Source organism: Eutrigla gurnardus (genome assembly GCF_963514095.1).
Source record: "Eutrigla gurnardus genome assembly, chromosome: 23".
NCBI lineage: Eukaryota > Metazoa > Chordata > Actinopteri > Perciformes > Triglidae > Eutrigla > Eutrigla gurnardus.
The window spans coordinates 12,177,049-12,191,685 of NC_139934.1; the positions used below are offsets into that span (position 1 = coordinate 12,177,049).

Consider the following 14,637-nt stretch of genomic DNA (forward strand, 5'->3'; position numbering starts at 1 on the left):
GTCCATTCATCTTGAAAACAACGATTTTCCATATCAAACTTCCTTCTTTTGTAGCACACCACTTTTGAGTCCACTGGGGTATAATAACTCTCACTATACATTCAGACAGTACTACAACACGGTGAACTCACTATTTAGTGAGTAGTCAGTGATTTTAAGACTCAGCCTCAAATATGGACGTCACCTTCTGTCAACACCAATTGGCTGCTAGAAAGAATGACATCACATCCTGTTTGACACATGTACAGTTTTATTGTTCTGCCATGTACACACTGCAGCTGCTATGCCTTGTTAGAGTTTCAGGTTGATTTACTTTTTTTAGTAATAATTTGATAAAGTCATACATGCCCGCATAGATATTAGCACTGTTAATATGTATATATTCTTATCACCATGGAAACAAGATGCTCATTTATCAGATCGTCAGCTGTCTCTTTATGACATTTTGTTTATTCTTCCATTGGATCACACACAAAGTAAACGGCAACGTGAGGATCGCACGGTTACATCGATAAAGTCTCAACTGTAGATGAACACCAAACACACTTCACCAGCCTGTACACAAGTCAACATCCTGTCCTGTTTGTGATGGCAAACATGAACTTCTTTACACACACACAAACCCACACTCTCACACACACACACACACACACACACACACAGCTTCATCAGTATACAGGGTCACAAACGGACGGCAATAAATAAATAAGGAAGTACATTTAATGCTTGGATTTGAAGTCGATGCGTCGCTGTCATCAAACTCCATGAAAAGACCAGAACCAACCTGTTCACTCAGTCTGCCTCTCAGTACTTTCACTTCCCATCCTGCAAACCCATTGGCTGCGACTGAAGGTGTATACCTATAAAAATGGCTCACAAATATTTAAATTTAAAAATACAGCTGGTTGCTCTAGTTACTCATGCAGGAGGAAATGAGCCATTTGTTGGGGACTATTTTCAGCAGCAGAGCTTGTTGCTCCAGCGTGTACTCTGGACAGCAGGACAGCAGGAGTTTGTGGATCGACTTATAATAGATGTCAGCGGTCCTGCCAGCTCCCTTCATTAAATACTGAGGATACCAGGAACCACAGAAACACAGTTTTGTGAAATAGGATGTCCTCCCTCTCCAGCATCTGCTCAAGCAATGTTCGTTTATTTATGATTAAAGGAAGCCTCATGATTTGTAGAAGTTATTAATTAGCCTTAATGGTTTTCGGGGAAAACTCGGATTTATGTGATCATAGCTCACAGCCATTGATTTGCGGCATCGCAGCTTAATATCTAATCAAATGTGACATAAAAAAGTGTGTTACTTGGTGAAAGACAACAGGCAGCAGTGGCCAGCTGAAATCTCCTAAATAAAGACTGGAGATGTAGGAAAAACTAAATTACGAAAAGTGATGAGACATGTTTAATGACTTTAAAGGGTTAAAGGGATTAAAGGGATTTTACAAAATAAAAATCCATACAGCAAAGGCAGAGATATCCTGATTTTTAGTCCATAGTATGATATTATCTCCCATAATGCACCCACATTTTTGGAAAACATCTCCAGCTTGTAACTCAAATTTTTCAATGCAGTTAAAAATGGGTCACCTCCAAGCCCAAATTGAGACGATGACGACATCACTATCATCAGGGTTACAATCTCAAACTTGACAATAGAAATAGAATAGGAGTAGAATGACATTGAACTGTTTTCAGTGGTCATTTGACTCGTAAAAAAAAAAGAAAACGGCGATTGTTTTTAGTACTTATGGTGTTGTAGATGAAGCATTATATTATTACACTTCTAGTCTGTCTTTCTAGGCTTCGTTACATTACCGTGAGTCCACGAGTGGTTTTACTTAATACGAACGCTCTGATGTCTGTTCTACTGCTATTCCATTTCTATGGACGTGACAAAGCTCCTCCAGAGCCACAGAAGACATTATATGACTGATATTGAGGCTGGGTAACAATTTAATTATAAACTGACTTTGACAACAACTGATTGTTGGTCCGACTCTGCTCATGAGGTTTGTTGACAGGAAGAAAAAAACAGCCAGTCTTTCCCTTTAAAGGACGGTGAATCGGCGCTGCAGTGAAACACAGACAGGAGGGTTAAGTGCTCGATCATCGGAACGTTCCTCATCACTACTTTCTTTCTCAATACACTGTATACACACACACACACACACACACACACACACACACACACACACACACACGCACACACACACACACACACACACACACACAGGAGTGGCAGCTCTATGACACAGAAAATGCAAATGCACGACACACATTAGAGAGACAGACACGTAATAAAAAAAAAAAGGTCAGATGCATCATGGGAAGACGACAGGCCTTTGTAAACAGATCAGCAGGGTGACGTTTGGCTGTATAAAGAGTCCGTGGTGATACACATCATTCACTCCTCCCAACTGATTCTCCATGTGACATTAATCTCATCTGTTCGGTGGCCATTCTCCAGCTGAGTCGGTGCATGTACAGCAGGTTTATGTGGGCTGATGTATTAAATGCTTTGAATTTTTCGGACTCCCCCCCCCCCCCCCTGTCCGAGCATTGATTCTTTTTCTCATCTCCTTTATGTACAAATGTTTACAAGAGTTCTTCAAGAAGAGGCCTGTGCGTGAGGCCAAACGTCCAAGATGCCCCCCGTGACTTTGCTCCACCTCTGGTGCGTCGTACCGTAAATCACACCGCAGCAGCCAGAAAAGGTCAAAAGAAAAATCACCATCCGACAAGAATGAAGGGTGCCATCTTTGGTCACAAAAAAGAGCAAATGAAACGCAACGTGGCGAAGGAAGGACGTGAGTTAAAGCACGAAAGTACTGTTCCGTTAATCAACAAAAAGACGACTTGAATCCAGGGATCGGAGAGGACAACAAGAGGGGGATCTGGAACGTGTTGATCGGAGGAAGCGTACATCACCAAAAGGGGAGGCTTCAGTCAGAGCTCTCCTCCTCCTCCTCCTCAGCCTCCTGCTGGTCGTCCTCACAGTAGCGTTGGAGCAGGCGGTGCAGGTGCTGCTGCAGTGCGTCGGGCTGCAAGGCATCCGGGTTGTCGTCCAGACGCTCCAGGTGCACGTGCTTCCCCTGGGCATCCCTCACCACAGTCCTCTTCTGGGTTCGCGACTTACGCATCTGGCTTCTGCAGGAACAAAACAAGGAGAGTTAGACCACATCCAGTCTGGTGGACCATCAACCACTGCTCCTGTTTGCAGGAGTGGATCGGACCGGTTCACTCTGACAGCTTTCAGTCGTCTCCGTCTCTGACTGGATCTGTTTGCAATTCTGCAACACAGTTCTTACAAAACACTCCTCACTATTTCTGATGTTAGACACACACATTCAAGAATGAAAGTCTCTTTCAATCAAAATGCAAAACATATCTGGAATTGGTAACAGAAGGAGGAGGAGCGGGTCGGAGCGTCGCTCTGTTATGTCACTGTAATTATTGTGGTTTCTGTGCATTTACAGCAACACATTGTATTAATTATTGTCCTGTAAATTCTGCTTTTCTTTGCACGTTTTTGTTGTTATAACAACCTGCAATGGCAAATAAAAGCTGTCCATTTCTTTACTATACTGTACTAACAACATCAGTGTGTTGCTGCCTGTCATCTTGACATAGAAGTGAGATGTTTGTCTTTGAAGTGTCTTGTTTAATTTGTGTGTCCAAATCATAAGTCGTCAGAGGAATTGGAAAGATGCAACAAACTCCTACAATTAGTAGCATTAAAAGTTGTTTCTTTGTAAGTTTGTGTCCAACAGTGATGCATCCCATATCTCAGGAAATGAAAAGGCTGGTGAGAAAAATCACTAAGAATAATGGTTCAAACTACATGAATACCTGGGTTGTAAAATGTACTTTAAAGGTGAAAAGATCACACCATGCGTCCGTGTTAATCTATGCTAGCTGCCTTCTGAGTTAACACCAGTTTCCTGGTGGTCGTTTCTACACATTCCCATGCTGCCGGCCAACCTTTTAACCACAGAACCGTCGTCCTGCACAATCTCTTTCTCTACTACATGAGGCAGCTGCACTTTCCCAAAGCCTCCGGCATAACCCAACGCCTGGAGGGGGAGAACAAGGGAGGAGTGAGGAGAGACAATCACATCTGACATGGAGATCTGCTCAACAAGTTGAAGCACCGGTAAAGATACGTTGTGATTATCACAACCAGCAGCACCCCCACATGTTTTAGATGTAATATAAAAAAAAATTATAATAAATGTCAATCATCTCTTCATAGAATCTCATTTATTGATTTTTGGACACACTGACCTTCTCAAAGTCCCGTCTGGCTGAAGGGAGATCTGCAGCCAGCGAGGGGTCTCCCATCTGCTTCTCCATCCTCTCGCCTCTCACCATCGTTGTCTTGACAACCTTGCTGACCTTACGACCTTTCACTTGCTCCACCTCAAAGTCTGATGCTGTGGCGCCGCCCAGGGCAAGCGGCTCCGAGAAGGTCAACTGGAGAGAAGACGATAAGACAGTTATGAATAGAGCTGTCACCACTATATGGAGGACTATGATTTCCATTAACTACATATAATATGTATGAGTCACATAGTTAAAACCAAGTAATAAAGTTATGATTAAAGTGGTGACACTGACCTCTTTTTGATCTCCATCGCTGTGAAGCACAGTCCTCTTCACCACTCTGGAGACGGTGTCTCCCTCCTCAATCTGCACCGTCTCCTGGTGGGAGCCCTCGATGGTCACTTCCTGTGTCTCCATGCCGTCTGCTGACACGTATTTACGGATCACCTTCCGCGTGATCTGGTGGACACATCAGGAAGAGAATAACCTTGCTGTAAAAGCTGGAAACAGGTGAATGCAAACGCTGGACACTTTGATGTTGAATGGAATGAAAGCTTACTTTCTTCACCACCATGTTGCCCTGCTCATCTGTGTACTTCTCCTCTGTGACAGTGTGTGGAGGGATTTCTGGGAGGTTATCCGCCTGTAAATAGACAACACATACTGTCAGTGTTGCTGCACACAAATGAACAACCTATGACGTCATCAGAGCAAAATTTCAGCAAGCAACATATGATCCAAAACAACGCCAACACCACAAAATCTAGTTAAAGTTAAAGCCCTTATGTGTATTATTTAAATTACGATGGCATAAATTTGTTTTGGTTTTTTGTAAATCAAAAATTAGATGATTTGGTGTCCTTCATTGCCATCTACTAGGGTTTTTATTGATGCTACCACTGGAGGGCGCCAAAGTAAATAAATGTAAAAGTCTACACATTGGGGATTTAATTTCAGAAAACAGAAAATTATGCAGAGTAGACATGAAGCAATTAACAGCAGGTGCGTGTGCTGAAACAAATGAACAAAACTACAAAAACAAATGTAGTTTACATCCTTTTCCATCCACCAACTGACTTTAATGCTAAGTAAGAAAGGCACATTCCAGTAAGTCACGTTCAGCAAAAAGCAAACAACAAATAACCACCAAAGAGCAGAGAAGCGCTGCTTCCCACAAACCCTGCAGCGGCCCACAGTGCACTGGGGCTGCACAGCTGCTGCTTGTTTACCTGAATGATAACTCTGCGTCGGACCACCCTGGTGGTCAGCACCTCCTCCTCAGAGCTGTCAGAAGACAGCAGCCCTAGCTCCTCTGCTATCTCCTGGGAGAGCGCACACAACCGGCATGGGTCAACGTATCAGTGGTGCTACAACACACTCCTTCAGACAGCAGCTGTTCCTTCTTTTCTCTGAACCTCACTCACTTATGTTGACTTCCAAAAATGTACAGTGGATGTACACCACAATGGAATGAGGTAATACAATTAAAAAACAAAATGTATGGTTGTACACGATAGTGGTGTGAGATGAAGAGAAGGTACAGTTACAGTAAAAAACATTTGAACTGAAATGAACGTGCGAGGATGGGAACCAGTGTGTGAAATACTGACACCTGCTACTCACTTTTCATGTTTTGAGGTTACATTTTAAGTTGAATTTTCTAGTTAGCTGCTATTCTGCGAATAATCTCAAGAGTGTAAAGTACAAATGAGCAGACAGTGAGTTTTTATAAGTTCAAATATTATCAACTTTTCAGCATCATGTGCTGAGTTGCATTGCTCATCAATAACACGCTTGGCCCAGGCAGCCAATCAAATCAAACAAGAGGCGGGCTTTACTACTTAACATCTTAACATCGGACGAACAAAGGCAAATTCAGGTAAAAGATTAGCGTTTTTTAATTGTATTTGTGTTGTGAACTAAAACCTCTGCTTTTTATGTTTTTCTACCCTCCTCCTCATCAAACAGCAGAGAAACAGCCAGAGTGCCACGCCTACTTTGGTCATCAGCTGTTTTGCCCAACGCTTCTCCTGGTTTACCCAAATCTCTACAATGGAGTTGGTAAGTTAACACGACCCATAGAGGCACATTGATAACAATTGTGGGAAATATGCCAGGTTGAAATATATTGTAATTTTTCCCTTGAAGTACACCGACTCTATTTTTCAAAAAGCGCAGCATGGAACCCTCCGAACGTCAAACAGTATTTCACACACTGATGGGAACAACAACAAGCAGAAATCAAATGATGCAAACGGGTGCAAGTGTGAAAAATGAATTCTATGTTATAAACAACTTCTTCACAGCAGCTTGTAAATGTCACCAATGCTGACTTCAAACTGAGGAACAGCAAATACATCACACCACCAACGCCAACGGCTTCTTCAGCCACCAGATTATCATAGTTGTTGATTTGTGTTATATCCTTGAAGGTTTAGGCACTCATGCATACAAAAGCACACATCAGCCTCATTAAGGTAAAGTGCAAACTTGTATTTTATCCTCCGGGTCGTGAATGCAGCAACACAGCAACCAGTCTGGCCAAGCAAGAAGAAAACCAGCGCAGCACTGCAGTCATGCTCAACCCCTTACCCTTCCCAGGAAGTCATCATCATCGTAATACCCTGCCTGATCTCTGGAGGGCAGCTCCTCACACAGCGGGAGGTTGCCCTCTTTTTGACACTCCCGTGAACCATCTGAATCATAAGCAAAGTCACCGAGACTTTCACTGCCAGAAGAGAAGCGCTTGTTATCGTCCACTTGGAGGAACTGGTGAGCAAGGTACTGAGGTCCACCTTTCAGGAAGCCAACATCAGGGCTACTGCCAGGCATTGGCGACGGGGGTTCGGAGATACGACAGGTGATCTCATGCTCCACTTTGACTTCTTCTGGTTCAGAGAAGTCGGAGAAGGTTTGTCTGCAGTCGAAGAATTCCCCATCTGAGTCAGAGTGCTGTGGAGATTCCGATCCCTTAATGAGTTCCTTTGGTGCAACCTTTGGATCCTCTGATTCAAATTCAGAAACTGTTTTCTCAAAATCTGAGAGGACTCTTTTGAAGTCTGGGGAAAACTCGAAGTCGTCGGTATTTTCAGGCTCTGCCTTGGTGGTGTCCTCCGTCACAACTTTAGATGAATCTGGGTCACTGAACACCGGAGACACTGGACTCAAATCATTCAAAGAGGCTTGGCTGCATTCAGAAACTCTCAGGGTCTGATGTCCTGAAAATACAGCTTCATAATCTGCTGGTACCAAAAACTGTGTTGACATGGGTGAAATAAGCTCACTGGACTGTGCTTTCTTAGGGGACGACTCCCACTCCGAGAGTTCTTGTGATATGTCAATCTTTAAGCATGATGTCTTCTCAGGTAGAACTGGACTAACAGTTCTGTGGTTTGTGTTCTGGTCAAACACCTCACCGTCTGTTTGATACTGCGTTTCCTCCGGAGTCTGAGGAGGATCCTGGAAGTGAATATCAACATTATCGAAATAAAAAGAAATCACTTTTCAACTTTTCACCAGGTTAGCAACACTCAACCCGGTCTCATGGCGGATTGTGAAATAGTGATGACATTTAAATGTAGTGATTGATGTTCAGGGACACACATGATGGATAGATACTTCCAATTGAAATACATTAGTTTTGAAAATCCTGCTGAGTGACAGGAAAATAAATGAACATTTCATATATGAGTCAGTAGATTCAAATTTCATGACTATTTCACAATCTGGAGTGAGATCATGTTACATCAGTGTGCAATGATTATTTTCCAAACAGCCAGCATCTCATTTAGGTTTAGAATATATGTGAACCATGACATGCAACCAAATGTCAGACTAATAAATCAGAAGTGAAAGAAGAGCAGTAGGTATTTTAACACTCCCGACTAATTCTGTACAAACTCCACTCCATTTTGTTATTAGTTCATCCAGGCAGTTATTTCCTCCATCCAAGTTGCACGTTAATGAATTTGCCAAAAAAGTGAGTCACTGCTTGCGTGTCATGCTCTCAGTCTTACCCTTTGTGAGGCTGGCTTGTTCTTTAATTCTCCAGCACCGATGGGGAGGATCTTCTTCTTTCTTTTTGCATCTTGATCTTGTGATGGTTTCACAGAATCGCCTTTTTGGAAGTCTTCCTCACAAACCGGGGTTTCTAAAGCTGAGATCATTTCAGTTTCTAGTCTTCGCTCCATCCATTCGCCTGACACAACGTCTGATTGTGGTCCTGTTGTTTTTTGCCAGTCAGGATTGACATGTTCTTTCTCAGATGTCTCACTAGTTTGAGTTAGTAATGATGACCCATCCAATGGCCCTTTGTTAGATAATGACGATGACTGACCGGGTAATAAAGGAGATGTCACATGACTCAAAGGTTCAGTACCCTCAAAATAAAAGCCTAACTCCTCGTCTGACTCCACAGTCTCAGGGCTCAGTGGCCTCAGACTACCATCAATCCAACAATCAACAGGCAAAGCAACAAACTCAGAGTCTGATGACAAAGACACTGGTGAGGATGATCTATCAGTTTGGGTAGGATCCATAAAATAAGAAGACAGTATCCTCATAAAATCCGGTACTGGTGAGTCAGGCAACAGTTGTCTGAACTCATTGACAGAAGATATGGATTCACACGAGGGCGGTCTGTCAGTCTCGGCATCTCTTGATGACGTGACCATAAGCTCGCACTCTGAGTCTGAGCCCACTGATTCAGGTGACGATGACCTATGTGTCATGGTGTACTCCAACGACACTGTATGATACTGGGGGATGGGAGAGTCTGGAGTCAGCGGCCGGTTCTCATTGAACTCAGGCAGCGACTCTGGAGATGATGGCCTCCACTCTGCAAACTGAGATTCCAAATATCCAAATGGCACATAATCTATATCTGATGCTGCAGTTTCAGTTGAAGATGATGCTGATCTGAGGAACGTGACACATTCTGGCATTGCCATTGTAAATTGAGGTAAAGGGGAATCTGGTGAGAGTGGTCTAAACTCAGTGACTGATGTTACAGATTCTGGCGATGATGCTCTCGCTTCTATCACCATAACTGAATTGGGAGACATTGGTCGGTAGTCTGTCAAGGATTCTGGTGAATAGCGTAGATCATCATCCTCTGTGTCAGATGATTCAACCACCCAACCATCATCACACTCCTCAGGGGCAGGTATTTCAAATTTGTACTTAGTCTGTCTATATAGAGCTGCCCCTGAAGACACAGTGTGTTTAATCACTGGTGGAGGTGACTCCACAACATCAGCTGTGGCTGTAGACATAAATGCATGTGGCGCAATGACATCATTTTGATCTTTTACTTCATGATCTTGTTCATCATCTGGAATAGTCATTTCATATTGTATTGTGCTGCTTATTAATTGCATAAACCCTGTTTTATCTCTGAATGTTTCTCCTGTGTACTGAGGATCATGCACTTGAGAAATCAGCTTCCATAGCTCTGCATCCTCAATTAAATTATAGTCAGCTACCATGACGACTGATTCGTCAGGTGAGGTAGATGCCATTTGTGTTGCTTCTTTGGCAGTTGGTTTGGGTATGTATGATTCGGTTGTCAAAAGTAATTCTTCCTTATCTGATTCAAAATAATCTGGTGATGCTGGCCTCTCTTCTGTGAAACACAGATCAAAACTTTGTGACAAATCATCTGAACCTGAAAAATCAGCAGGTGATACGTCTGTCAAAGTCATGATATTTTCTACAAATGTCTTTGTGAAATCGGGTACTGGTGATTCAGATGACAGGGGTTCACACTCAAGATCCGATCTCTCTGACTGGCATGATAGTGGTCTCATGTGAGGGACTTCTACGTCGTATGAAGTCAAAGCATATTCCAGATCTGATGATACTGAATCTGGAGACGAACACCCAAAGTGTGTTCCTGCTTCTGTAGACTCAATAACATTTTGTGTAAACCAAGGAAGAGGTGAGTCTGGAGACAACCTCTTGTATTCATCAAGTGATTGAGTAGATTCCGGAGACACTGATCGAAGGTTTCCAAGTGACATCAATGCCATTTGCGACAATGGTTTGTATTCTGGTATGGAGTCAACTGATAGTGGCCTGTCTTGTATTTCTGATCCTACTGATTCAGGAGAAACTGGTCTATCATCAACACCATAATTCATGGACATCAAAAACTCACTCAAAGCATACTCAGTATCTGATTCAATGGATTCAGGCGAGGTGGATCTATAGCCAACATTTACAAGAACACGTTCATGGAATGCTGGTCTGTATTCAGGTATGGGTGAGTCTGGTGATAGAGCTTGATATTCACCATCAGATGAGCAAGGTGAAGAGGGTCTATTGTCATAAACTTGTGATCCTACGCTTATAACAATGTATTCCATATCTGAACAGGTGGACTCGGGTGATGTTGACCTATATCCACAAATAGTTTCAGGTAATCTAAACATTGGTTGCGTAAAGTCAGGTAAAGGAGAATCAGGTGAAATTCTGATTGATGCTAGAGATTCGAGAGATGGTGGTCTGCTTTCAAAAAATGTTGGGAAAGGCAATTCTATTTCCAAATCTGACCACACTGACTCAAGTGAGCCAGACCTCGAGTCCATATATGATATGCAGGACTCTTGCAGTGCCTGTCTGAAGTCAGGTACAGGGGAATCAGGAGAAAGTCTTCTGTCTTTACTCAGAGACGCAAAGGACTCAGGAGAAGATCGGTCTTCTATGACCATTGGAAAGGAAAACTCAATTTCCTCCTTAAAATCAGACAGCACTGATTCAGGTGAACAGGACCTCCAGTCCATATGTGCTATGTAGGACTCTTGTAGTGTCGGTGTAAATTCAGGAATGGGTGAGTCTGGCGAAAGAGGTCTAAATTCATCGTTTGATGTACCTGAACCAGGAGATGATGCTCTGTCCTCAAAAAGCCATGGGAAACACAAATCAGTCTCCAAATCCTCATCTGAATATACTGATTCAGGTGATGTGGATCTGTATCTTACTCCAACCATAGAGGGAACAGTCATGGTGAACTGGGGTAGTGGAGAGTCAGGAGACAAACACCTAAGATCAGAGTCAGACCCCCCTGATTTAGGGGATTCTGCTCTGTCCTCAAAATCAAACATCTGAGAAATTGAATATGCTCCATATTCTTTTTCTGAGGCTTCTGATTCAGGTGATGATGACCTGTAAGCACTAAACTCAGGAGATGTCTCTGGCAAGGCCTGTCTGAAGTCAGGTACAGGGGAATCAGCAGAAAGTCTTCTGTATTTACTCAGAGAGGCTGAGGACTCAGGAGAAGATCTGTCTTCTATGACCACTGGAAAGGATAACTCAATTTCCTCCTCAAAATCAGACAGCACTGATTCAGGTGAACAGGACCTCCAGTCCATATGTGATATGTAGGACTCTTGTAGTGTCGGTGTAAATTCAGGAATGGGTGAGTCTGGCGAAAGAGGTCTAAATTCATCGTTTGATGTACCTGAACCAGGAGATGATGCTCTGTCCTCAAAAAGCCACGGGAAACACAAATCAGTCTCCAAATCCTCATCTGAATATACTGATTCAGGTGACGTGGATCTGTATCTTACTCCAACCATAGAGGGAGCAGTCATGGTGAACTGGGGTAGCGGAGAGTCAGGAGACAAACACCTAAGATCAGAGTCAGACCCCCCTGATTTAAGGGATTCTGCTCTGTCCTCAAAATCAAACATCTGAGACATTGAACATGCTCCATATTCTTTTTCTGAGGCTTCTGATTCAGGTGACGATGACCTATAAGCACTAAACTCAGGAGATGTCTCTGGCAAGGCCTGTTTGAAGTCAGGTACAGGGGAATCAGCAGAAAGTCTTCTGTATTTACTCAGAGAGGCTGAGGACTCAGGAGAAGATCTGTCTTCTATGACCACTGGAAAGGATAACTCAATTTCCTCCTCAAAATCAGACAGCACTGATTCAGGTGAACAGGACCTCCAGTCCATATGTGATATGTAGGACTCTTGTAGTGTTGGTGGAAATTCAGGAATGGGTGAGTCTGGCGAAAGAGGTCTAAATTCATCGTTTGATGTACCTGAACCAGGAGATGATGCTCTGTCCTCAAAAAGCCACGGGAAACACAAATCAGTCTCCAAATCCTCATCTGAATATACTGATTCAGGTGACGTGGACCTGTATCTTACTCCAACCATAGAGGGAGCAGTCATGGTGAACTGGGGTAGCGGAGAGTCAGGAGACAAACACCTAAGATCAGAGTCAGACCCCCCTGATTTAAGGGATTCTGCTCTGTCCTCAAAATCAAACATCTGAGACATTGAACATGCTCCATATTCATTTTCTGAGGCTTCTGATTCAGGTGATGATGACCTGTAAGCACTAAACTCAGGAGATGTCTCTGGCAAGGCCTGTCTGAAGTCAGGTACAGGGGAATCAGCAGAAAGTCTTCTGTATTTACTCAGAGAGGCTGAGGACTCAGGAGAAGATCGGTCTTCTATGACCACTGGAAAGGATAACTCAATTTCCTCCTCAAAATCAGACAGCACTGATTCAGGTGAACAGGACCTCCAGTCCATATGTGATATGTAGGACTCTTGTAGTGTCGGTGTAAATTCAGGAATGGGTGAGTCTGGCGAAAGAGGTCTAAATTCATCGTTTGATGTACCTGAACCAGGAGATGATGCTCTGTCCTCGAAAAGCCATGGGAAACACAAATCAGTCTCCAAATCCTCATCTGAATATACTGATTCAGGTGATGTGGATCTGTATCTTACTCCAACCATAGAGGGAGCAGTCATGGTGAACTGGGGTAGTGGAGAGTCAGGAGACAAACACCTAAGATCAGAGTCAGACCCCCCTGATTTAAGGGATTCTGCTCTGTCCTCAAAATCAAACAAAGCTGGAATCGAATATGCTCCATATTCAATTTCTGAGGCTTCTGATTCAGGTGACGATGACCTATAAGCACTAAACTCAGGAGATGTCTCTGGCAAGGCCTGTCTGAAGTCAGGTACAGGGGAATCAGCAGAAAGTCTTCTGTATTTACTCAGAGACACTAAGGACTCAGGAGAAGATCGGTCTTCTATGACCACTGGAAAGGATAACTCAATTTCCTCCTCAAAATCAGACAGCACTGATTCAGGTGAACAGGACCTCCAGTCCATATGTGATATGTAGGACTCTTGTAGTGTCGGTGTAAATTCAGGAATGGGTGAGTCTGGTGAAAGAGGTCTAGATTCATTCAGAGAGCCAGATTCAGGAGAAGATGATCTAAAATGTGATATTAACATGAGTGATGCAGGTGAGAAAGGCCTATACTCCGATTCAGAATCCGGTGACAGAGGTCTCTCCTCAACCTCTAGTTCTAAAGACTCTGGAGATTCTGGTCTATCTTCAGGATCGGGTGGGGAATCAATCAAAGGTGCATAGTCCACATCTGAGGTATCTGATTCAGGGGATACTGACCTCAACCCAACAAATAACGGAAAACAATTAACTACTCTTGCCATAAACTGAGGTACTGGGGAATCCGGTGACAGAGCGCGGTTCTCATCTCCAGATGCTACAGAATCAGGCGATGGAGGTCGACGATCATCGGATACTGACAAAAATGACCCATCTTCATTCTCAATATCTGAATTGCAAACTGACTCGGGTGGTGTAGATCGTGATTCAGCAGTTGAAATAGTTGGCTGAACTATAGCCTGTCTGAATTCAGGTATAGGTGAATCCGGTGAAAGTGCACTGAATTCATTTTCAGAATCTGGTGTGAAGGATCTCCCTTGCAACTCAGTAAATAGCATATCCACAATATCCATGTCAGCGTCCGGAACTACAGATAATGTTGATGATGACCTGCTACCTGAAATAAACATGACTGATTCTATATGTTGCCTAAACTGTGGTAGAGGGGAATCTGGCGATAAAGTACTAAACTCATTACCTGATGTTGTTGAATCAGGAGAATCTTGTCTGTATTGATAGTCAAATTCTGAAGGATAGAATTCTGATGAAACATCGAGATCTGAGGCACCCGATTCAGCTTCAGAGGAAGATCTGTATCCACCAAGGCAGCTCTGTAACTCCGTTCTAAAGTCAGGCACTGGCGAGTCAGATGGAAGAGGCCCGTGTTTGCTCAGTGAACCTTCTGAATCAGGAGATGATAATCTGGATTCAGTAGTTAAAGAGTCAACATCATATTGCTCAAGTTCTGTATCTGAAAAAGGCTCACAAGATGGCGCCATGTGACATTCCACTGGAGATTCAAGAAGTGAGACAGAAAGTTTGGTACTTGGTGAATCTGGACACAAAGGTATACACTCATCCACAGAGTTT

At 43.3% G+C, this 14,637-nt stretch overlaps 1 protein-coding gene across 1 annotated transcript in view; it reads right to left on the bottom strand.

Moving 5' to 3' along the window:
• Nucleotides 1–615: 615 nt before the first annotated feature.
• Nucleotides 616–14,637, bottom strand: part of ank2b (ankyrin 2b, neuronal) — a 77,092-nt gene continuing 63,070 nt past the window's right edge. The window contains exons 47-52 of the mRNA XM_084002639.1: nt 5,562–5,654; nt 4,892–4,975; nt 4,627–4,791; nt 4,294–4,482; nt 3,991–4,082; nt 616–3,156 (exon numbers count right to left, since the gene is read on the bottom strand). Of these exons, the coding sequence (XP_083858765.1) occupies nt 2,952–3,156; nt 3,991–4,082; nt 4,294–4,482; nt 4,627–4,791; nt 4,892–4,975; nt 5,562–5,654 (828 nt within the window). The 3' untranslated portion in view covers nt 616–2,951. The remainder of the gene's footprint in view (nt 3,157–3,990; nt 4,083–4,293; nt 4,483–4,626; nt 4,792–4,891; nt 4,976–5,561; nt 5,655–14,637) is intronic.